The 26,797-nt window shown below is 37.7% G+C and overlaps 1 protein-coding gene across 1 annotated transcript; it reads left to right on the forward strand.

Moving 5' to 3' along the window:
* The first annotated feature begins 733 nt into the window (after positions 1-733).
* On the forward strand, positions 734-16,741 carry LOC110060986 (uncharacterized). Its single transcript, XM_089297734.1, has 15 exons — positions 734-1,406; positions 3,340-3,464; positions 4,879-4,944; positions 5,378-5,435; positions 6,139-6,216; positions 6,502-6,602; positions 8,474-8,570; positions 9,078-9,146; positions 9,958-10,047; positions 11,362-11,419; positions 12,307-12,425; positions 13,334-13,414; positions 14,469-14,515; positions 14,639-14,706; positions 14,803-16,741. Exons 1-15 carry the CDS (start codon positions 1,323-1,325, stop codon positions 15,027-15,029), a joined length of 1,368 nt encoding a protein of 455 aa, XP_089153860.1. The 5' UTR covers positions 734-1,322; the 3' UTR covers positions 15,030-16,741.
* The last annotated feature ends 10,056 nt before the right edge of the window (positions 16,742-26,797 follow it).

The raw sequence follows: 26,797 nt of genomic DNA on the forward strand, positions 1-26,797 counted from the left end.
TTTGGGGGGGGGGGGGTGGGGGTTTATTGATGCTTTTTCGATTGTACTGCAATTTTCCACCTTTGGAAAGCCCCTTAACAAATATCTGTATACACCCTTCGACTGACGTTTCACCCTTCCAGCAATAAGAAAGCGTTTCTCAAAGGAGTATTTAAATGAGGTATGCTGGAAAAAGCCGGTTCTTCCCAGTACGAGTCCTCTCTGACAATAGGCGGGATAAGTTCTTGAAGAGGCGATGAGTCGAAGGGGTATCCATGTAGCTTTCTGCTTCCGCTGTTTTATTTGTAACATGGTGGAAAGAAGCGGATTTTTCAGAAGCCTAAGAATATATCTAGTCTAGGACCGTAGTCTTCAAAACTTCCTCCACCTGAACTGAGTTACGCACATATCAAGAATGTAATCTACCAGACTATGCCAGATTAGCTAGATTGTACCGTCTATTACATGAAAACTGTAACATTACAGCTAACCTTTGTTAGTAAGCTCTAATGTGGGCCACGGTTTTAGTTAATCCCAAAACTTTGCCACGCCTTGTGTAAATATTTCACAGCCTTGCCCTGTTCCGTTTTGTAAATCCGGCCAAACCTTTGTGGTTTGTGTTCCTCGAAATAGCCACTCTACAACGTTTGCGTTTTCACTGGCAGTGTTTGATTTCAGCTTACAGTGTTTGATTTCAGTTGTTTGTTTTTCCTGGCTTTTTCATATTAGGAAGGATGAGACCGGACGCTGAGGGAGCTTAAATCACAGGCGGCCCAGACATTGAATACGATTAATACGTGACATTATGCTGTTGGCGATTGCGTTACAATTTTAGCCGTTTATAAGACAATGTATGAGAATGCTAAAATTGTAACGCAATCGCCAACAGCATAATGTCACGTATTAATCGTATTCAACGTCCGAAAGAAAGGTTTACGTTATGTGACATCTCGAATGAGCATATTTTGCAGTATGAAGTCCAATAAGTAGTTTGATGCCCTCAAGGTAATGTAGCCACTCGCCGACAAAATATGGAATTAATTTTCAACATTGTTGGCTCATTTACAAGGAGTTTCCATTTGTTTTGACTGAGAAGTCTATAAGACTTCCGAGGGTAGAGTTGACGTCGAAAATGGCCGGCATGTCGACGTCTACACCGCCCTCCCCCCCACGCACACACGACATCACAACACTAACTTTTGATTGGTCAAATGAAAAAAAAAATAATAAAAGGAGTCAAAGATTAGACGACACTAGCATTTAATCGGCTCTTCTGTTTCCGAACCAGATAGTCTGAGGAGTCACAGCTGAATGTCGAATTCGCGAAGCGTTCTCGCTAAGACATGACAACAAAAAGACAATTTACTTGGCAAGAGCTTGCCTCCTTGAACAAAGAACACAATGCACACCTCGCTGTGCGAGGAAAGGTAAGAAATCCAGGCAACTGGAGCGTTGAGTTAGCACAGATTCTCAATAACGATCACGTGCTCTTGGTAACGCAGAATTAATCGTTCGCGTCACTTTATTTGCTAGTATTTTCGCCAAAATTCAAACACGCTTTTCGACACCCACGTGGAGATCGAAAATTCGAGTCAGCAGTCGGTGATAAGAACTTTACATGTAAATTCGGTATTCGAATTGCTTGAGGTCACCATTCAAGTTACAGAATATTATAATACAGTGGAAAGCGCCAAGGGAAACAGAATAGGTTTGAAAAGCCGGGTAGTCCGATATATCAGAGGTAGAATTGCAGTGTTAGACTTAGCGGAGGACGTGAAATGACTTTTGGTTCGAGTTCGAACGAGGGATTCGAAAAATCCATTGTTCAAGTAAACGGCCGAGACTCTGCTGTATCCAACCTTTATGCTTGGTTGCTCTCGTCTTGGGTTCGCGATATTGATGTTTATGCATATGGTAGTCACGCAGCATAGATATAACTCATGTTAGATGTATTACTTGATTTTTGTTTGGTATTTCTGAGTTAGTTATTCTTCGAGAATTCGAATTCTAAGAGAGGCTAAGGAAAATACTGGGGAAACTAAGGCCGTATAAGACAGTGAAATTCGCTCTTGATTGTTTTTATCAGATTGACCCTGGCGTACAACGCAATAAGTTCATTTTACGATTCCCTTAACAGAAAAAAACTTTAGTAACCCCTATGTATGATCGTGTTCTGCAAAACTGTTGGCCTGTTCACCGCTTTTATCATTTTTATGCCTTGCGTGCAACGATCATTGACAGGCTTAACTGTTCTTAGCTGTCCTTATCAGTTCACCTTTGAACATGCGATGAAGAAGACTTATGTTTTGTTATGCTATGCTCAGTCCAATACGAGATTATCAGTGGACCGGGCAATGAAGCATTGTGCTTGTTTTGTTATCTTACTTATTATGCCCTGTGTTATAATAGGATAACAGGACTGACGAGGAAAAAAAAAACATTCCGATTTGTTGATTTAAATTACTCACCCTCCGGTGACCCTACAATCTTGGTCGAAATAAATAAGAAGTAAAACCACCCCTCCCCTCGAATCAATGATGAACTGTCTGTTAAAGCGAAACCCGCCATTTTTTCCCATTATTGAAATGTCAGGGGTGGTCTTATATAATTAATTTTTTATTTAAATTGATCAAGATTGTGGTTAACTTACGGCCATCTTTTTTTTTTTTTTTTTAATTTTATTTATTTGTTTATTTTGATTATTGTTTAGTGTCATTCAGAAAGATTTGTAAAATTTTAGTTATTAATTACTGTTGTGATGCGCTTTTGAATATTTTATAGAAAAGGCGCAATACAAATAATAAATGTTATTGTTGTTATTGTTATTCTCAACTGTACAAACACGGTACATTTTTCAGCTGGTTGAGCTGGGCTGTTGAATCTTTCTTCAATTCTTCAATCAATCAACAACAACACTTAAATTCAACACGTTGCACCTAAGAGCAAAAAGTAAACTCGATCAAAATACGAACGGGTCTTCAAAAGTCAAAACACTAAATAGATAAATCATAGTTAATAGAAGGGAATGGTTATGAAGCCCCGCAAACATCAAAGGAGCAAACAAAGATGCCAAGAGTTATGTTGGAAGGTCCACGACCGTGCGCAGTCTTTTGTCTTGCGCTCATACACTATGCATGATTACGTAACCAACACGTTTCTCTTTTGGTTAGTTCCACAGTACGGAGTAAACAACTATTGTGTTTTGTGCACGGTCAAGGCCAAAAAAGCGAGCAAAACATACAACAAAGAACTTTGTCGGGTTTCATAACCATTCCCCTATATGAACTATGGATAAATAATAAAATAAATTACATTATCACAAACCAATAGAGTTCAATATAATCTATAATACCTTTGTAGGTTTATGACGTCAGTAAGTTTCTCGCTGTTCATCCCGGTGGTAAAGATGTCTTACGTATGGCGGCAGGGAGGGATGTGACACTTGTGTTCCAGTCTTACCACGCTTTCAGCGACCATGCACCCAAGTAAGCTATTGAGTGATGCATGAGACCACCAATGTTATTGCTCCCCAAAATAAAATAAAAGGAAGTCCTGGCGACTCGCGCCTTCGATTCGTCGTTTGATATTTTTCTCTTTGTTGCGTACCTCATGAAAAATTCACGCTACGCTCCTGAAAATTTAGTTATTTAACTTCGCCTAGCTAAAATACTAACTTATATACAACAAAATGCATCAGGCAGGGAGACCACTACAGCGTGGCCAATTACAGTGGATCCCAGGGTACTGATAAGAATTAAACTTAAGCTACTCTTATATAAACAAGAAAAATCAAAAGGAAACAAAATAGCACGACGGCGGGCACAGAAGAGTCCTCGCTATGTTGCACCTGGAACAGATTGTTCTCCAGGTTCTTATGTCGTCAACGTCGTACAGATCTAGAGCCCTATTGTAATATTGAAGTAGTAAAATGAAAAAGGTTTGGCGTAACTAGCTAATACAATAGATCAGACACCAAGTTTACGTAGTTCCTGTACGGCTTTCTTCAGGCCTTCACGGTCAATTGACTTCGGTGACGTATCCGAGATCGCCTCGGAAGCCCTCGGACCAGGTCCCCGTTTCTCGAAAGCCCCGGAAACTTTTCGGACCCGTAAAGCCATTTTTAGTTCATCTGTATCTTAAAACGGAGAGGTGTATACGCCTGAAATTTCTTGTATCAAGGGAGCCTCTCTTCATATTAAGAATATGTTAATGAAACAGCTCTGTAATCGTTAGGTTCCAGATTTTGCTATGGCTTTACGAGTTTCCGGGGCTTTCGAGAAACGGGCCCCAGGGACCTGTTTCTCGAAAGCCCCGGAAACTATTCGGGCCCGAAAAACCATTTTTAGTTAATTGGTATTTAAAGACAGAGAGGTGTGAACGGCTAAAACGTATTGTACGGAATGGAACCTCTGTTTATATTAAGAATATGTGAATGAAACAGCTCTGTAATCATAAGGTTTGAGATTTTGCTACGGCCTTCCGGGTGCGAAAACTTTTCGGGACGTTCGAGTAACGGGCCCTAGGTCACGTTAGTCGAAGACGGACCGAGTGAGGCGAAATATGGGTGAAAATCGCCAAACCCTTGTTACTTGACAAAGGTTTAGATTAGTTTTATACCACTTTCTGATGGCTTCGTTCAAAGCACTAAATCTATGCCTGATAAAAACGTTTGTCAAGATGCAAGACTTGTGAAACATTCGAAAGTGGTCACTTTTTAATTCTTTAATTTTGCTGCAATATTTCGGATAGGCAAAACAAACCTTCTTACAGGTTATCAGAAGAGTTACCCTATGTTCTTGCAAAATTAAGTCCTGTCTAATCTACTTTCCAGTTGTTACCAGCATTCAAAAAGGTAGTGTGTTGGAGTGGATAATTAACTTATATCAATTCTTTCAACAGAATATTAGAAAAGTATTGCGTCGGTGATCTGGTAACCAGTAATGTCCCTACTTTTCCAGAACCTGGGTAAGGTTAATCATGCTTGCATCATTAATTACTATCATAATTATTTATTCCTTTGCATAGAGCGGTTTTCGCTTGAGTGTCGAAAGTAATCGGTTTTGCATCAACTGCGCCACACGATTGGCTTAAAAAAACCCTCGCGCCACTTTTTTTTTTTATCCAATCAGAGCTAAAACCAAACCAATTGTGACGCCTCGCTTGCACTCGTTTTCCCGCGCTTTGCGTCAGCGACATATAATTACTTCGAGTTTTGATTGGTTCACTGAATTGCCCGTGTCCTCCGTGACCGGCTAGAGTTATTTCCTTACAAAATTCAACCGCTGTACTTGATCATGATATATTAGGAAATAAGGCATTCGCATATTTCAAAATTTAATAATTTATTTTGTTAACGCCGAGGTAATTGAAGCGTTCTCTTTGTTGTTTGTTTTGGTAGAGCTTTCTATAACACAGTAAGAAAAAGGGTACGGCAACATTTCAAGGACACGAAGCAGGTAAATGTCCTGTTCTGCCTTTCTTTTCTTGGCTCTTAAGGCCAAAACATTTCATTCCTTGGTGTTGTTGCTTCGGAAAATTGTCTGTCAAATTTATTCATCATCACATGCATATAGACAGCACAGTGTAAAGGCACAAACGTTAGGAAACATTTTTCAAAGAACATCCTATGATGTTAAATTAGCAAGTAAAGTGGTAACTTTGTCTTCAACGAAGGGTGAAGAAATAATAAGTTTCAATCAAATGTAGTCAGCTCCGTTATCATGTTTAACAAAAACCTGAACAAATGTCAAAAAGACGTTTTTAAAAAACCGTTAAAGGAAATAAACCTAGTGGGCCCAGGAGCCTTCGTGCCGATCCTGTGAGTACTTGAGTACCTTACTGTAGCAGGGGAGGATTTAGGAGGGGGGAGGGGGGGTGGTGGATTGGATGGCTAGTCATCCCCTCCTCTTTTGGAAAAGCAAAAATATGAGAAAAAAAAAAGATTGAACATATAAACGGTTGGAATAAAGGCAAACAGTCTGGACAGGAACCTCATTGTCATTTCTACTTTGTGACATTACCATTACTTCTCAAATTGCAATATTTTGGGGGAATGCCCTATTGATTCTGCAATCGCAGGGTGCCAGCCACCCCCCCCCCCCCCTTGAAAACTCCGCTCCCATGTAGTTTCTACTTTAAATCTTCAAATTATATTAACAGGATCCGAAGAGCTCAGGATGGATGTGGTTAAGGCACTTAATTATTCCATCCTTGGTTGTGTTGATGTGGTTTGCACAGGTTGGTTGAACTGTTGTCTGAAAAGTGCTTGGTAACCTGATTCTCAGTCGATCCAGGCCGCTCGCAGCCACGCAAAAGACGAAGAACAGGAAGGGAAAGAGTGCGTGGCCGTGAGTGACCTGGACCGTCTGAGAATCAAGAGCTTGGTGGAATGCCAGAAAAGAACAATGTTGAATCGGTTTTAGAGCTATCTTTGTAGCTTCTTGTTTATAATTCTTTATTTGGCTATTGAACGTATATACTTTTCTATTGGTTAAATTGCTTTTGCTGAATTTGTTTTTTCAGGTGTTCTTTGCGTCCTACAGTCTCTTCCTATCTTGCATCGCGGCAGCTCTATTGGGCTGGTTCTCTGCGTTGTCATGTATGATAAACATTCACGATGCAAGGTACCTACATAAATTTAAACAAACTAATTATCTAATTACTCTTAATGCTTGTCCAATATGCCTTCATTTGATAAGGTATTAACATAAGTCTTCTTTTAGAAGGAGACACCTTCACTTGCTGTAATGCTTGAGGCAAACGAGTCAATGCTAATTTCGCGACGATCGTGACCTGATGAAAAGCAGTTTAAAAACATGGTGGCATCCGCACATCCCATGTTTCCATATTAGCGTGCGTGAAGGGTAATTTATATAAAAAGGAGAAATGCCTACTAATAAATACATAATACATTACTGGCAAAAATATTTGGACGTTTTTATTTTCAGATCGGGACATTTTTTATCTCATTTCGGACAGACATTACCGGGACACTTTGCTAAAACATAGTTAAATTAAATTAACGCCTACCAAACACGAATAAGACTGAAAATGTAATTTATCTGCATTAGGTTTTTTTTTTCTTTATAAACAAAATTTTCTTTCTACAATCGAACCTCTGGTTGCGAAGCGACCAGTTTTCCAAAATACTAAACGTTTGCCAGTCAAATCACTATATTTGGAACCTCTTTTATGACCACCTCTTGTAAGCGACCGCGACCACTTTAATTTTAAAGCTAAAAGTTTGAAATTTTCTCTTGTTCGTAACCTCCCGTAAGCGACCACTTGACGGATAATATAGCGTAAATTGGATAATAAGTAATGCTAATAGGACTGCGTGGACTAGTCCAATTCGGTCTGTAATCATACGAGTGATAACAAAATCGGACGACCGCGCAGCGGGAGTCCGATTTGTTTATTACGAGTATGATTACAGACCAGATTGGACGACACGAAGTCTTATTGCCAATATATTAATCATAAGGGAAAAGAAGAATAGCCAAGTTATGATAGAAAGGTAAAATTTGCATTAAAGGACTGTCATTAGATTGTCATTGCTCAAGGGGAAAAATTCTCCATTTTGAAGAAAGCCCCAATTTAGGAGTCTGCACACTACTTCTATGGTGATTGAAACCAAGATTGTGATTGATTGATTTACACTACAACTTCAAATGTGATTGGTTGATTTAAACTACAACTTTGAATGTGATTGGCTTATTGAACTGTCCGATAACAAACTGTCCGATAACAGCTTGGCAAGTGAATTAGCGGGAAATAGGAGTTTTTTTTAAACTAATCACAATTAAGGAAATTGTAATATTTATGATTAGGTGTGGTAACGTTATCGCATTTCTAGATAGTAAAAGAGACGGAAATTTCTCAATGGAAAGTACCGGATTTTTTCTCGAAATTGACTTATCACATGATCAGATGAATAAAACATTTTAAACGTGGGGAAATTCTTTGCAATTACCATATGCTAATGTGGCACAATGTTGACCCAATATGGTCTAAGCTCTCGTAAGCGACCATCGCCAGTAAGCGACCCCCTAGGCTTGACATTTTGACATTTTGGGTGGCCGCTTACGGGAGGTTCGACTATAGTGTTAAAAAGATCGGGCACAGCGTAATCCGAGTTCTAACTCATTCATGTTTAATACATGTGATGGCATCGCCCAAGAAATTACGAACTCAAGAACAAATTAAAGTCCGAAATAATTACATCTCAGTATAAAACGTTTAACTTGAGTACGATTAAAATTTCGGACGTTTAAAAATTTCGGACGATTTTATTTTCGGACACTTTTTTGTCCGAAATTAAAATCGTCCGAAATTTTTCGCAAGTGATGATATGTAATCGATTTCAATCTTGGCACCTATGAGGCTACTAGCCATGTAAAATAACTATTCGTACATGTAAGGATAGAAACTGGGAATAGTTTATTGTGTGTGTTTTTTGTTCATCACATTGTTTGTTTCATGGATTTTCTTTCAGTCATTTTGCTGTGACAAGTAATCCCATTGTATGGAGAGTGGTTGGCCATATTCACGACTACCTCAACGGATGTTCCTATCATGTTTGGATTCATCAGGTCAGAGTTTCAAGTTTACATGAATTAAACATACCCAAAAATAGGGGAGTTAGGAGCCTTAAACGAGAAAAAAAGTAAAAGCTCAGAAAAATCTCAAAGCCTGCCTCTCGTGAAATAATTCCGAACCAAGTCAAACTTAAGTCAACTAACTGAAAAAAAGGCTTGTATGCAACACAAATTGACTCCGAACTAAAACTATGAAGTTTATTTGTTTTTTGAATGATCCACTGGTTAATGAGACACAGCAGGTATCTATTCTCACTCCAATGCTGTCGAGAGTACGAATAGAATAACCATGAGAGATTGAACGAGAGAAAATCTCCCTGGTATTGCCATGCCGGTGCTTCGGAAATTTGAATTAACCAATCAGCAGGCGGGAGTAACTGTAATGTCCTGATATCACGTGTATGTTAACATGAAAGGCATTAAATCGGCCGTGGGCCACTATTAATATTTATGTTGTTCTTTTTTGCTTATTTTGCATCTCACTGTTTGATATATTTCCAGCATATTTTTGGTCATCACCCGTACACCAACATTGATGGCTTTGATCCTGATATCAGTACGGCCAATCATGTGAGTTCTTGAACAATAAAAAGGCTTTAAATACACGCATATGAACTAATGTTTCATTTTCGCTGCATTTGATTTTTAAACTGAGTTTCACAAGTTACAAGTTAGCTAGTCTGAACAGGTTCATGCTAGATAGATCTTTAGTCCTTTTCTAACCCTTATTAGTAGAATTCTACTGGTATACTAATGCAAATGCTGCAATCTGATTGGCTGACCTACTAATATACTATCGGCTATTAAAGTGCAGTGGCCGCGGTCGTCTACGAAATGGCGACGTTGTCTTTCGTTTTCCCGAAGTTTTGGAGGAAAGGTCAGATCCAAATGGATAATTAAATTCCTAAGAAGATTAAAGGAAGGACATAAACGGTTTTTTGACTTTAAAAACTTGAAATTATTGAAAAAAAGAAACGGGTGCGCGCGCGTAGATAACTGCGAATTTCCCATGACAATTCAGTCCGTTTGATTTTGTTAAAGCATTTTAAAGCTTAATAATGCGAAGAAAAAATAATTGGAAACCGTTATCTGCGTTAATTTGAGTTAAAATTCTACAAAAGCATTTAGATTATTCGCTCTCAATTTCTATGGGGTGATAATCGAATTGTTAAGTGGATAGTGAGTATAGCCCGGCAGTGTTCGCTTGTTAATAAACTGGAGGACGCTTCTTTGCGTTTTCGAAGTGTATGAAAGCAATTAGGTTATTTACTCTCGATTTCTACGCGTAAAAGTCGACTCGGGCTGCGCCCTTGTCAACTATCGCGCGATAGAAATCTCTAGCTCATAATCTAACTGTTTAATATTTGCTGTTTCTCGTCAGAAGCCAGACATAAGACGTATCAAGTGGAAGCAAAAATGGCTGCCTCGGTATTTTCGTCAGCATGTCTATATGCCTCTGTTGTATTGCATGGTACGTTTTGATCCGTATCAATTCACCCTGTGGGACTCCCATGTGAAAACGTGGGGGATGCTTGTCGGGAAGGTCGAGTTTAACCCCCATAAGAGACCAACCTAGGCATGGCTCGAGCTTTATTTAACCCCTAAAAGATACCACTTTAAAACGGACAGGGAGCGATCTTTATTATTTCTTTGACGGCTTAAAATATAGTAGCTTTTCGTCCTGAAGCGAGTAAGTGAGACCAAATTCCGTGATTTTCGTACCTAAACAAAACGACGAGCATCCCTGATCAGCTCCCTCCCCTCCCTCCCCCCCAACCCCCCCCCCGGGAGTAAGGCAATTCGAGTTGAACTGTTCATAACAAAGGATTTTGTTGTTTCAAAGTAAGGAGTATGGAGGTTTTTCGCTGTGCTTCGGCAATTAATGTAACTGCTCCCAATTCAGAAATCCAGTGCAATTCCGAATTAAGGTAACGGTAAAGGGGACTTGGCAATTGCGAAAATGAACCAATATTTCCAGAAACGTTATCAGTGTAAACTTCTTTTATTTGCCAGACATTATGTTGTTTTCGAGCAGTTGAACCTGTTCTCTACTATACTTAATAGATGGAATGGTTATGGAACCTGGCAAAGTTCTTTGTTGTTGTTTTTGTTGGCTATTTTGGAGGTTGACCTTGCACAAAACCTGGCAAAATACTAATACAAAAGGTGGTTATATAATTCATGCCTAGTCTATGGACATGAAGCAAAAAATGTGTAGATATAAGGACGGGCTTCTTAATGTCTCTACTAACAAGACTGCAAGTCGTAAAAAACGATTGCAACTGTTCATGTCTCACGATCGATGTGGTCGCCATCTACATCACAAGTGACAACATCGTAAGACTGCAAGTGACGTAAATTGAAAATACTCAGTGATCATAAAACTATTATTACTTAACTGACTTGGTTTCATGTTAAGTTTGGGAAAGAGATTCCACGTTGCCGTGCGCCGGAGTCTGTTCAGTGTGACGTCAAAATGTGGCAAGAACAAAAACGTGGCACACGAGTCTTTAATTAGGCGAGTGTGTCAGTGATGTTCTTACCACATTTTGACGTCTTCTTTGATCTATTACTGAACAGACGCACGACAACATGGAATCTCTCGGCTTTATCAAATAAAGAAAAAACAAAACGAAATGTTAATGACGTCATCTATGCGTCTATCCTCCAGTTGATCATGAGTAGGAACTAAATCAAAATGCGAGAATAATTTGACTTATTGCATGCATGTTAATAAAAATGATGTGCATATACTTTACTGACGTTCTTTTCTTGCTGCTTGCAGCTGGGTTTGAAAACACACATACAGGATTTCTTTGTATTTATAATTAACAAGAGGAACAGTAAGTTCAATGCGCTTTATTAAGCAATTTTAACGCCATAATGTTCAGAATCCATTCAAGCTGTTGTTATAACCCAAGTTCTTATATATACGTCGATTCCGAAATAACACGAAGACTTGTAGAGGTTTGAAGATTTCCAAAGACAGCTCTAGGAATTTTGAGGATTTCTGAGGGTAACAGGTGCCCTTAGAATATTGTCGATAGTTTCGCAAAGGCTACAGCAGGTTAACCAAGGCCTTGGGAAAGATTCTTGATATTTTTCTGATTCTTCAGTTTCCCAAAATCTGACAAGTCGTGCAACGTAGCGTTTTTAACTCTATATAAAACAGTGCCTTATTAGGATCAATTACTGCTAACGCGCATAATCAAACAAGCGTCTAATAATAATAATGATAATTGCAATGACAATGAGAATGACAATGACAATGACAATGATAATGATAACAATGACATACACGAACACAAACGTCGTAGCCTCTATACACAGATGTGGGTGATAAAGGAGGGGGGAGCGATCTAGATTACGTTTAAATAAAACTTAAAATGTCCTTTCACAATTCACAGAAAATAAAATAGTCATTTTACCTATCATGAAAAGAGAGACATTTTTATTCGAACTTGCAAAATTAATGAGATTTTGACAGCTGATGTCCAAAGAACAGTCTTCTAATTTCCATCAGAGACAAAAGGAAAACAACGTTCCACCAAACTGCAGAAGGAATCTATCACGGTTAAGCAGTTTTTATTACCTATTGACAGTGTCGAAAACAAAAGTAGACAGTTTCAAAATAACGGTTCACGACGAGAGCCCAATCTCAGTAGATATTGCACCCAGCCGCTTAGATTATTGACCCTTAAATGATATCGTGCCATGATTTATTTCCCAGGCACCAGTACTTTCAACACTTTGCCCACGTCTCATTTGGTTATTTTCCTTACCGGCAAACTTTGCTTCTTAATTCACAAAGTGGTTCTTCCGTGGATGCTGCTCTCATTCAGGGAAATGGTAAGATCCAGTAGTTATCTATTGTGAGGTCAGCCATAGGACTATGTCATGTGATTGGTCAGATCAAACTCTGTTAGTCAGTAAAAAAAGTATCTGAGTCATTTTTGTGGTTAACCAGAAACACAGAATACTAGGAACCATTCAAACGCTCTCTTCACTTGGGCCCACTTGGCCATTTTCAGCCACAAAGCTTTATTACGTATTGCGAGCCTATCATACTACGTGTTTTTTAATCAATACCTTTTCATAACTGGCAGCCAAGTTAAAATTATCTTCATGCTTTAGAAATAGCCACACTAACCTCTTCTTGGAGCAAAAATTATTTTAAATTATCAACTTAAAAACGAGGTTAGTAAGGCTAAGTTAAATATGTACTAAAGAATTTTTAATTTGCGGCCATTTATGAAAAGTGTCTATTCGCCATTTCCATATGCCGCATGATAGACCTTGTTTGCCCCCCAGAATTTTGCATAAGTAGTCTTCAGTTTCTCTTGGGACGACAGTAATATCCATCTTTGTCATCGTCAACATCATCATCATCGTCATCGTCATTATTAATATTATGTAAATTAAGCATCCCAGCAAGTGATGCTGGCGGTCTTTATTATTATTATTATTATTATTATTATTATTATTGTTATTATTATTATTTAAAACATAAACAAGCGAATATCAAGGTTAAAAGCCGACGTTTCGGTGTCATCGTGACACTATTCTCAAGGCAAAGTGAATAAATCAATGCAAACATTAATACATTAATGCAACGAGATTGATCTTCGCATTAATTTATTCACTTTACCTTGAGAATGGTGTCACGATGACGCCGAAAAGTTGGCTCTTAACGTTAATATTCGATTATCATTATTATTGTTAATATATATTTTATTAATATTATTGATTATTATCAGATTGTTCTCGTAATTTTTGCGGAGGTGGCGGCAGGTTATTGGCTGGCTCTAATATTTCAGGCCTCCCACGTTGTAAGCGAGGTTGGTGAACAACTTACAGTACTAGAATACTGAAGCAGCAGCAGCAACAATTCTTTTATGCTTAAATCCAAACTAAAAAAAGCTACTGCAGGCTTCGTTGACGCAAATCAATGTTATCGTATAGCTTTAGATGTGTCTCTAGTCAAAAAGATGTAGTGCCGTATTATTTAACAGATACTAGTCTATAAACCCTATAACCTGTTAAAGGTTATAAAATCGACCACAACAACAGTGTTTATTTTTTATTTTTGAACCTTTAGGGATTTTATGTTTAAGGAATTTTGTCAGTTTACGACAGATGTTTTCTTACAAATGATTGTATGAAAGATCATTTATTTGAACTGCAGAGAAAGATATGAAGATATGATTGATCATCCCAGTTATACACACAACTTAAGCAGTTCTGAAATTAAAGCCTGAAAAGATTCAGGCTTCAACGGGATTCGAACCCACGACCTCTGCGATACCAGTGCAGAGTGTAGAGCTATCAAGCCAACTGGGAGCTGGTCACGCTGCGAGCTCGTAATATACTCGTAGATGGTAGATAGTAGATAGCATGCTAAGTTACCGTCTCCTTAAATTTGACGAAAATTATTCAACTTTGTTCAAGATGGATATGGTTTATCTCAAGGTGGCTCAAAACAGTTTCCAACACTTTGCTTATGATGGGTCGTTATAACCACTCTTTATCACTTGATGCTACAATCATGGTATCAAAAAAGCTGCCCAATCATTGGTGAACATGTTGCTATCATTTTCGTGACGCTATGATTGCCATAGCAACATTATGACCTCCTAAAGACACCCTTCATTACAGCTTTAGGGGCTTATAATTCAAAAATGGCACGGTGAATTTTTTTTATATTATCAACTTTTAATAAGCATGATAAGACGCAACTTTTGGCAAAGTTTAAAAAAATTATGTAGTTAGGGTTCAGAGCCACCTTAAATTTTCGAAAAATTAAGGTGGCTCTGAGGTGGCTTTAAGAAACTGTTTTGAGCCTCCTTAATCTTGTTATGACTGTGCCAGACGTCTTCTTTGTTTGCCATACAGGTCGACTGGCCACAACCAGATGCAGATGGAAAGGTCAATCGTGACTGGTAAATGTTCTTTAATAACACCTAATTACCAAACAGATTTCTTCTGACCATCAACTTCAAAAACTCCCTTCTGACTACGAGGTAAAACATGCCAGAGATAACCTTATTGTCTTTTTGTTATAGGGCAGAGCTACAGATTGAGTCGACCCTAGATTACGCCACGGATAGTTGGTTTTGTAACGTTTTCACAGGTAAGTGAAGACAACATCAACGCAAGATGGTAAACGATGGTTTTGTAATGGCTCATCAAAAAACATTGACCACTTAACTTGTTCGATCTTTTCCAGGAGCTCTTAACCATCAAACGGCCCACCACCTGTTCCCTAGTGTAGCTCAGATTTACTATCCACAGATAACTCCTATCGTAGTCCAAGCATGCAAGGAGTTTGGTGTGAGATATAATTACAAGGATACAATGTTTGAGGCGCTTGGTGCTCATATCTCACATCTTAAGACGCTGGGACAAGAGAAAGATAAACCTGTTGTCACCAGACCTGAGGTGTGGAAGGGTTGACACATCGTTTTTAATTAAGGATGTTGCCAAACAACGTGACGAAATTTGGGGTGCCATGTTGACGTGACATCGTTTTACCAATGTCAGGCAGCTTCAGGCGAACTTGTTTGTTGACGTTATTTTTTACATTTTGCCTCATTAGCATAAGACTTTGCACTGAGGAGGCATCACGAATTGACTTTACAGTTAAAGTGCTTGTACAGCTTGCTACATGGTGAAGTTTTAGCACTTTGTTTGCCCTATTGAAGGGGATATTTCAAAAACTGCAAAATTACTGGATGAACCCGTGCAGTCTTTGTGAAATTTTAAAAATAAATTTTTTAAACTTTAGTGGCACAAAAAGTATTTCAGTAACAGATCGTTCTCAAATTTCTTGAGACAGCTAACCATGCTGTGCCCTTTCAATATTCAGAACTGGTATTTTAGTAGCTCGATAGGAAAGTGAATAGCTTTATGCCAATGAGGCAAATGTTATAAACAAAGATTACTCCTGTTACTGTAGATTGTGACAGAATCAGTCTTTTCGTTTGTTGTATTATTGTAAGGTCGCCGAACAACAATACAAACTTTTCAATCTTTTTTTGTAATTTGCTGTATAAATAGAATACACTGCACATAAAAAATGCGTTACATGGTATAAATCGCTCGCACTGCTCGAAAAGTTGTTTCACAAAGAAAAACGCGAATCTCAAGGACAACAAAATCAACAGGACAATTTTCCTGTCATTACATGGCTATCACAGCATTTTCAGTGAGGAAGTCACTATTTTAATAAACTTGACTGGGGATTATCTTAATGGGCAATAAAACGGGGAATATTACTGTTAGTCTGAAAGGAATTGTAATTAGAATTAAAAAGGAGCTACTCTTAAGCTAAATTAAGGAGTTCAATTATTATCTTTATTACTGATAAGAATGACACTTTTTTGAAGAGTAATTAATTTGATAATATATTGAAAATATTTATATCAATGAGGGTGCAACAAATAATTCCAAAATAAGATCTAACAGTAAAGGAATATGAATTGCGTATGGATTTGCAGTATGGATTTTTCAAAGCGGGAGACAAAAAAAAAAAAAAAGACAAAAAAAATTGAAAAAAAGTTGGTGACAAAGCGAGGAGCCGGGGCTCCCGCTTTCTTTGCAACTTTTCTTCGCCGACCTTCCCCCGCTGTGAAATTTCGACTTTTCTTTGTTCCCATTAACTGCCCCTGGGTCTCCGAGGATGGTTTTGTGTTCACTGTTTTGGCCTTGAACGTGCACATACCACAACAAGTGTTTACTCTGCCTGAGCTACTAACCAACAAAAACGGGACGGTTTCGTAATTCACGCATAGTGTATGAGAGCAGCACAAAAGTTTGTGCCCGGTCGTGTACCTCACAATACCAATCTTGGCATCTTTCAGCTCTGTTCCTTTGAAGTTTGCCGGGCTTCATAATCATTCCTGTCTATGGCTTAGTACAGTGTGTCCGCTTAACGTGGGGTCAGTTTAATAAAGGTTTCCCTGTGGTAACAATTTTTCCTAATGTACGCCTATTACATCACAACACCTCCAACTTGTGAACTGTAGTGTATTTGTTCCGATCCTCTTCGATTCTCGAAGGAGATGTGTGTTTTTACCTATTCGTTTGAGCATAACGAGTTTATCATTTAGTGCAGAGATCTCAACGGCTTTGTTTATGCTAAATAAAAATAAACGTGAAGAAGGAAAGCTGGAGTATCTTAACTTGGTGGCGGTTAGAAAGTACCTGTGTGTACACATAACACCGGATCCTTAGTTTCTGTCAGATCTGATAAAAAGCAAAATTTCGACGCGTCTTATTCCCAATAACGCTTAAAATTTGGTGGTGTCAAGTTAAAACCTTTATTTTAAGGGGGCACTCCCCTCTTGATTACGATCATGACGACGACGTAAACTACCCACCCAGTGGTTCAATACTTTGCTCTCACCCACACCATCACGACCCTCCCCAGCCCCACTCCAACACGTACTGCCAGCCGTCGTCTGCTATTATTATATGCCACCGTAAACGTTGCCATGACAACATATGAATAGGCAATCACTGGCGATGTAAGCCTGTCATGAAACCGACAATATTGTGTGGTCGTCGCGCCTGTTCGCGTGTGAACTTATCAGTGGTTTAGACAAAGGTTCTCCCATAAGAAAGAACTAACGTTCGCGACAATGCCGAGTGGTATTATAAGTAGTAATAGTTTGGCGATGCTTGATTGAGGTTCACAGTGTTTTTGCAACAAGGAAGGAGACACCATGAAAAAACGTGTTTGTGCAGTTTCTCTCTATCACGCTGAAACACCTTGAGCCTCGATCAAGGAACCACTGCCTTGCCCATAATAACTTTTGACATTGGCAAATGCGTTTTTTATCCTTTTGTACAAAAACCTTGCTTGCAAAAGCTGTATAATGACGTTCAGCTCAAAAGCGGATACGTAATTTCTTAGTGGCGTGGATTACCATGGTGAATACCAAAACTTCAATTCAAGCTTTTTGGACCTCAGATGTATATTATGCATTTAATGAGGTATACAAAAGATTAAAGAGTATTATTAATATTGCCGAAGAGACATTAATTCGTTATCCGCACGTTAAGATTTTTTTAATAATATAGTTCCAGCTCCATGTGTTTGACATAATCATCTTTTTATTCTATTCTGCTTGTGTGGAGAAGAATTATGAACAATGATCAGCTTCAGATTTACTTTCTTAATAATTCGTTCATTTCTATTCACACTTGCCCTGTTAATTTGTTCAGGTACATTGGTATAACGTAATGAAATAGAAATAACTTTATTAAGAGACTGAGAGTTGCTGAGGGGTCTCACGCATGTACCAGAGTGACAACGTAAAAATATCTTTTTCCCAACGTGGTTGTTCCGATACTGCAGTGGTCTACACACCTGTATAGTCAGCAGGCGTACATGAATTCGAATCCCACAAGTCGCATTTACTTTTCCTTTTTCCCTTCGTATGTGTTATGTTTATTTTTTTTCTTGTCAGCTATCTGCTTATCAAACCACTTTTTCATCTGTTAATATATTATCTAGAAATTATTCATTCATTCCTCCACCTCGATGTCATTTCTGTTGCTTTATCTCCCAACTTTTGGAGCCAACTTAGAATTTAATAATACTGAAATTGGTCTATTAATATACAGCCCTACGTTAAAGAAGACTTTTGTGCAAGAAAAGCAGACCTTTTGATTTTTTGCGTCCTTTTAAAACTATTTTTTCTAAGTTATCAAAACAAGGAGGCCATCGAACTTTTTACGACCTAAAGAATGCTTACACAGTACTGAGTACTGAGAAAGAAGAATAGTTGACGAGCCTGTTGGAACAAACGTAGGCCAAATTGAATACAAAATAGATGAATAGAATTTTCTCGTGACGAGAAAAGTATGCAAATGAGTCATTCTCTGTCCAAAGCACGTGGCATAGTTCTACAGCCATTGGTTGCAGTTCTTAATCCACATTCATGACAAGTGAGGTATTCGCGTCAAACTAAGCAAGTTGTGAGGTTGTGCGGACGTGGCTTCTCGTCTCTTCCGGGCAAGAAGGATTCTGTACCCTGAAGGGAGGACAACCTCTGGAAATCCTGCACGACTGGTGGGAAACGGCCTTTCCACCACTTAATCCGATGGTAAGCATCTATTTTGTAACATTTTCCTTCAAATAGTTCTCAAAATGGGTAGTAAAATCGTTGTCGTAGTGAACACGTGCAATTGACAAGTCGCCGTGTTGGAGGGTTTAGAGCATCAATACTAGATTCCTCGCCGTGTAATCGTTATTTTAGCAAACTGTTAGCTCACTTGACTACTTCTAACTAGAAACTGCGCAGCTTGTCGGCTGTTTGTGCGAGAATATAAGTGACAGCGTCAGTTTTGCTACGACAGTTACAGTGACGCAAGGATAAGCTCGATATTCGTTAGCCGAATATGACAGAATGTTGCTGAGAATTATAAACTTCTTGCGTTAATCTTGAAGCATTTCATTTCCTGGCGGATTCTGTTTTCTGTCATTTAGCGGTTGCTAAATATTTACGAAATTAAACGAGCACATGTCCGTCGCTCGTCGAGAATTTCTCCGCAAAGATTTGGTCAACAATGTTTTGAAAATCGAAAACCGCAAGAAAATAAAAGGCGCTAAAGATAACGAAGTGAAAATGCTGGTTAGTTTAAACTTCTGATCAGAAAAAGCGATTCTTAGATCACGAGCTTATAATTATTACTCCCTTACATCTTTGGTCTTTCTCTTGTTGAATTCCAGTCGGCAGATTTCAACCAGGTTTTCTTCTATGTCCTTCAGATCTCTTCCACATTCCTCGCCGCTAAGCCCGCTGTAAAGGAGACGAAACGAATATTTGATTATTCATGTGAATAAACACTAATGTGTCTTGTAAACACTTAATCATCAACTTAGTTGAAGTTGGCAAGGTTAAAATTCAGAAAACCAAGGCCTTGGGAGTTTAATTTACGTTTACGAAGTCTCAAGTTTTCAGCTAACCCCAACACCTTTACCATGAGGGTTAAAAGAAATTACCTACAACGTTCTTCAAAGAAAGAAAAGGAATATTTCAACATTTATCATAACACAATTCCCACAGCGAATGCAAGAATCGAGGACTTTTCTCGTGAGATAAAGTTTACATTTTAGTCTTGAAGGTTTCCGCTGAAAATGTAGCCTTTAGTGAGTCCATTTTAACTGAAATTAAGCCCTTTTTGTCTCTATATAAGTATGATACTTTGACTGAGTATTCAAGCTTAAGACCCGTTTCAGATTAGGCTGGGGAAAAAGATCATCAACATGCACAGGTGTCCCGCCACTCTGCACGTGCACGAAGCGTAAGCGTTTTGGCATTGGCACATATCTTATAAAACGTGTAATCAGTCAATGAAATCTCTAATAACTACACCTCACCGTTTTTCTTTTTATGTCAAACGTACATGTATCCAATTTTTGAGACGAGAAACTTTGTCGCTATTCTGTTTGTGTCTAATTAACAGGGCACACATTTATCCGTTGAGCCAAGGATGTTGAAGAAGGCTAGCCTGTGTAAACCACGTTCAATCAGATACTCTTTATTGCGATGAAAACACTATAAATAGCAGGGATCGCAGAGACCATTTTTAAGTGGTAGGGCTAAAGAATCTGGCCAATACAAACAAACGTTAAGGTCAGTGTTTCGCCATTTATCTTGCATTTGCGCGTCATTTGGAGCCCTAGAAAATAAATCCCAGCAATAAAAGTGGTACGGCTGTAGCCCTACTAGCCCCTCCCCCTCCGCGGTCCCTGAATCGAGAGTCTAAAGTTCTTTCCTTTATCCGATATTTCGATAAATCAGAGAGCTTTAAAACTATTTTCGAGAGGTTTAGCTGATGGTGTGATTTGGGATGAACAAACAATTTCTATTGTCTTGTTGTTATTTTGGTTAATTAAAACTCTTTTAGCTCCAAGGTCAAAACTCTCAACATCAAAATTCTTCTAACTCTTCCTATACATTCTTTAAGTTCTCACTGGGAGAATTTTTCTTTCAAACATGTCGGCTTTTCTAAGATCTTTCAGCACTGCAAAAGTATCTGAACTCGAAATGAGGATATTTCTGATCTAACCGATCCATATGTAATACATCTTCCTGATATTTTGAACTCTTAATTATAAGAGATCCTGTGCTTCCTCTACATCCGTTAATGAATACAATAGTCAGATCATGTTCAAGATACTGTCACCAAAGTCAGGGCATACTTTGTTACCACAGCAATGCAATTAGCTGCCAAACACACTCTTACATTTAGCTGCAAATACTTTCAATTTGTGAACAATTTAAGTATAATCAATTACTGAGCGTCTACACTTGGATGATTAGTATGTTTCAAGACATTAAAGAGATTTACTGCAACCTTAATTTCTGGACTGACATTCATGTAATACTATCACCATTAAATTGTAATAAATCAATAAAGAACTAGCATTAATTTATGGAAAGATATAGACTTAACTTAAAACCATTATGAATTATGAGCCACGTACGTGTGACTCTGAATTCTAGACTGACGTGAACGAAAATTTTGACAATTTAAAAAATTCACAGAAAATCGAGCAAATTATTATTATTTTTTTTTCGAATAAGTATTCTAGACAATGCAAAAATTTGTTTAAGACTGAAACATTTTTAGGGCTTGGGTGCACTTTAATCAAGACATGTACATGGTTTTCTTTTTTAACATTGCCTGGACAATTTAACACTGAATTAATTTTAAATACGGATAAGTTCGATTTTGATCATTTTGGAAAAACTCAAATGTTAAGTGAAAAAGCTATGAGATCCCTTCACAAATATCCGCTGGCAGGTAAATTAAATTAATTTTGTACGAAAATAAAAATATATCGTAATCACTGAAAAACTGAAATGTCAAAGGGGTTTTTAGATCTCCTCACAAATAGTGAAATACTCAAGATGTTACATAAACTTCTGTTTCTTATAATGAAAACATAAATGCAAAACTGTGTTTGCAGAATAGACTTGATGATATTCCTTGCAACTGTCTTGTTTACTGTTATAATAATATACATGAAAAAATTACTGGATTCTGATTGGCTGAGAGCAGTGCAGTTCAAGTGTAACACCAGTGCAAAAAGTGTACCAGTGCCACCAGTGCAAATTACACATCATAATTCTAGATTATGATTGACTGAAAGAAAATAGGAAATTTTCTAAGGCAATGATATCACGTAAAATGATGACGACAATTTAGTGCAGAAACTTCGAAAAAAGTTTACATCGAATGAGAAAAAATGGCTTCAAGAAAGAGCTTCCGACATTTCTTCCACGCGAATTTTTTCATGTTTATATTATTACTAAGTAATCATACGGTTTTTCTCGTCCAATTTGGAATTAATTAGCACTTGTGAGTTTTCAAAAAGCTGAAATTGCACTCGCCGAAGCGGCTCGTGCAATTTCAGCTTTTTGAAAAACTCACTCGTGCAAATTAATTCCAAATTGAACTCAGAAACTGTATGATTACCTATACAAACTTGCATTCATTTTGACTAAGAGGTGAGTGCAGACGATCAATAAAGATGCATCCAAGACACTAGAGTCTGATTTTCTTTGTCAAGTTCCACTTACCAACCCTTTATGGTTGTCACATGTTTGGCCCAGTCAGTTCCTTTTGAAAACTGTTATATCAGGAGCCATAATCGGGGACGAAGACCGTAAGCGCGCGCCATTTCAAGTATTGGGGTTGTCCCCATGATATGGGACAATAATTTTATTTTTAGAACAAATTGCGCCATCACCTGCGGTACACGCGCGTACATGCTGCGAGGATTTTTGCGGATGTCGCGCGGGGGAAATGGCGTCCGAAATTCCCGAAATGTTTCATGTTTTTGCCCCACAACTCAACGCGTTTACGTCTGTTGGAATTTTGCTTAAGTATTTTCGTCGTAAGCTGCTCCAGTTGGAGTGAAGTAAGACAGTGTCGAAGTTAGGTATGTTCCGCTGTAAGCTTATATATATCGCTGACCAAGTTGTGTTCCGACTGATGCTTCTTTTACATGAGCTGTACATTACTCCACTTTAAGTTTCACATATGTTGAAGATTAAAAGCTTTTCCATTACACAGCAAAAAACTAGCTGGATATATTTAGATATAGCAGAGCTTCAGGACTTCATAGTTTCATAGCTCCTCTTGCCACACGCTTGCGAGGAATTTGTCAGTCTATCGCGACCGAAAAGTAAAACGCAATGATTGCTAGTTTGAGTTTCGCTTGAATTGTAAGCAAGGCTTGATGTTTCATCGAGGCTTAATAACTTTACGTCCGTAGATACTGCTCAGTTTTATTCGGGTAAAAATCCAGTAAATTCTCTGTTGTCGATGAATGAGAGCGCCCGCCGATGCGTGTTTTGTACAGTCAGTAAACATGACAAATTGTACTTCCGCCGCACTTTCGTGTGAAAGCGTACATCGAACTCAAACAATAGCTCTATAGCTTTTAAATATGTTTAAGATTGATAAATGTTTGAGAACATATTAAAAGCTAAGCTGAAAATATGTGAATAAAGCAGAAACAATCAGCAAAGTTACGATGACGCTTTCTTTAATCAACTTGGAATAACGATTTCGATTTTGTTGATCGAGTTGTCAAAACTCCTTGTTTATTGTCATTTTCGCAGTGTAAAACTTCACTATGCTTATGTTGAAGAAACACACATGATGTTAGTAGCCTTTTTTGCATTCGTGAAATTTGTTGCAGCATCTGAGCACAAAAGATAACGAAAGAAATCTTTGTCAAGATTTGTTGACAATTGAAAACACCGACTCGGACTTGAAAGTGCACGAGCTGCACTATGCAAATGAGCTAATTGTACGCGTCAGACTTTCCTTTCAAAAACCTTTGCAAACTCACCAAACAAGCAGAGACAATAAGAAACCATCAAAACAGGTTTTGGTTATGATTAAACATTGTCTGAGAAACTCACAATTTAACTCGATACCGGAGTAGAGAGTTTTCTTGCTATATTCTTAAGCATACGCGTAAGCTTACAGCTAGCGTGAACAGATCTTATTATTCATTCCCAGCGCGAGATTGAAGTCTTGTTTTCGACCCTGAAAAACCCACCTTTTCCGTTAGCTCAGAGCGATGATAATGATGATGATAATGATGATGATAATGATGATGATAATAATGATAATGATGATAATGATGATAATGATGATAATAATGATAATAATGATAATAATAATAAAAATCTAAATCTCAGCTTTGGAGAACATCCATACATAAACCATACGTATTGCTAGTGCTGCCTTACAGTCAACTGTAAATCAATCTCAGGGGTATCATTATAATATATAACAACTATTAATATTCATTTTACTGTAATCCTCTAGCACGCTCCTGACCTAATTCTCTCAAAAAAGCCGCTCTCTTACCACCACCCCCCTCCCCAGGGCCATTTACCTCTACATCCAGAACAATAAACAACGGACAGCATATTTACTGTCAGTACCAGTTTGCCAGAATTTACACACTACTTGCAAGCTTTGGGAGAAATACATGTATTGCCAGTTCTTGTTTTTGATAAGGATCAAAAATTAAATACATCGCCCTCTCTAGTAATCCCCCTCTATAATATCCTCCCCCTCCTTTATGACCAAAGGTACACGTACATGAAACAAACAAGCTCTCTGTTAGGATTACTAGAGGATTTACAGTCTAGGCTACATCATACATGTAGCCAATGTACAAAAAATACTAATTATTGAATAAGTGTTTGCTCTCATTCTAGATCTCTCAATTCTCGATTTCTTTAATTATAGCGCAATGTTTATCTACATGTACTGTTTTAGTTACTAGGCAGTTCTAAATTTTGAAATTATCAGTGGTATTATTATTATTATGCTGTTCACAAAGGTTTTAAAAGTACAATTTATTGCTTGGAAAAATGTTTGTAACCATATACTTTTTTTAGTATATTCCTGTACACCGATAACTTTAAGACTGTCCTATTAGTTATCAAAGATAACTTTGCATGACTGGGAAAATTTTCTTAATTTTCTTAATCTTCGTCACTATCACTGTAATTTGTTTTACTTTTCTGTTGACTGTTGTTAAAGTTGGTGTTGCCCTACAGGTTTGTGCAAAGCACTTATTAATCGTTTTTGAAAACAAAATGGATTTAAACATAATTTATTGCATGTTATTATGTGGCAAAGTCAAACTCAAAAACCATTTCAAAGAAAATGGATGCAATCAGAAAAAAAAAGCAGAAATGAGGAAGCTTAATTTATCTCCTGTCGCGGCGGCATATCATCTTACACAACAAAAATCTACTGTTTACATTTCTTATTTTAAAAAGGATTTAAATTAATAAATGGCATTGAAATCAGCTTTCTGAACTAAGACAGCAAATTCAATTTGGTCCGATGATCAAAGAAGGGAAAACTAATACTACTAAATTGTCAAATAAGGCTCTGTCTCAGAATGGGTATACACTGTACCATCAAGACACACAATGTCTTTCACGTTAAGAGAAATTGAAAGGAAGTCTTCAATCGTTTGTTCTAAATGCGTACAACACATACACGATAATAATTATCATGTGTCCTATATTTAGCACAACATTATCAAAGAATCAACAAAACTTATCCTTATGTCATATGAAATCATTATACTCTGGTTTCCAAATCCAGAAATGTCTTAACTAAACTTCGTCATGGGAGTAAAAATTGTAAACTTGATTCAAGACATTACAGCAAAACATAATGAAACCAAATTAAACTTTACATGTAAATCCAATATAAAGTGATCAACATGAAATTTGAACTTTCTCCAGTATAGAGTGGTTCAGTAACTCCACCAAAGCATTTTATAAAATAACAGCGATACTACGTGTGCTCTCATTGGTCGATAGGTGCTTTAAGATGAGAGTGTATCAACACTGTTGTGATGTATTAGATTCGCGCATATAAAACTTGAGAAATATTTTAAAGAAACAATAGAGAACGTTTTCCGTGTTCAATACATAGCCTCATCCAAATCCTTAGGGAGATTGGGAGACTTCTCAAGAGTTATGCAAACCCTCAACAGCATCTCGGGTTGGCATAAATGTCTCAAATTCTCTTTTCTCTCTCTTACATGTACACGAAGAAAGTTTTAAAAAAATGTTCTGTTAAGTGAAATATATCTTACTATCAATATTTTAAAATTTCAACAAGTTCCTTTTCTCCTCTATTTTTGCAATAAAAACAAAAGTATAATTCAAGAGCTGTTTTCTAGTCTTTATCGCAAAAATAATAAATCAACGATAAAATTTCTGCACATTAAGCTTGTGCAATGATTGTCTCTCATAGTAAAATCAATGTCCAGACCTTTTTTCTAACCAATTTTAACATGGAAATCAGGCTTATGTGAGAGTCTGGGGAGAAAGCGCACTGATCAACCAGGCCAGCTGTCGAACGCCAACTTTGAAGTGTGATCAGCATCACCTCCTAGCTATCAACATTCATATAGTGAGAAAGTAAAGTGTTCATTTACTCACCTGCAGTACTAAAACTTTTTAGTCATTCTGGCAGATGTCTCTCGGTTGATATTAACTGTGTGAACTACTGTACTTATCGGGAATCCAGGTAGACTGCCCAACATATCTGCCTGTCACAAAGGGTAGTTAAAATTAAATCATTAGAATCTGAAGCAAGTATGCATGTATTAATAAGTTAAGTGAAAAAAATATATGTCAATTGCTGGTTTTCAGTATCGCGCAATTCAAAATAGATCAAAACAAAAATCAAAACCGGTCAATAGATAAAGTCCAGAATCTGGGAAATGAAAGAAGGTAAAGACTCTCGCCAAAATTCTGGTCACAGCAATTTTTCTTACGCGAGATATGTGGAGAAATTTTTTATCCAAATTTATAGGAGGGGGACATCGGGGGGTTCTAAAAAAAAAAAAAAAAAAAAAACTAACGAACACCGCATCACCGCAAGAAAAGTCAACGAAACACCGTCACCGCAACACGTATTTTTAGCGCCGTGATTCGTTCATCTACACTCTAAATAATACTTTTATACCTCAACAATTTTCCACAAAATAAATACATTATTTCTGTCCTCGCTCCTCCACGTGTCTACCGAACATTGAACTCCGGGTGGCAGAGGTCGAGCTACTTGTCAAGTTACGTATAAATGAAAACAGCTTCGGATTGGCAGCCGAAGCATATTGAAGATAGACTATAAAAAATGATGGTCTGTAT

This window comes from Orbicella faveolata, unplaced genomic scaffold, assembly GCF_042242905.1.
Source record: "Orbicella faveolata isolate gen_17 unplaced genomic scaffold, um_ofav_v1 contig_3, whole genome shotgun sequence".
In the NCBI taxonomy this organism is placed as follows: domain Eukaryota; kingdom Metazoa; phylum Cnidaria; class Anthozoa; order Scleractinia; family Merulinidae; genus Orbicella; species Orbicella faveolata.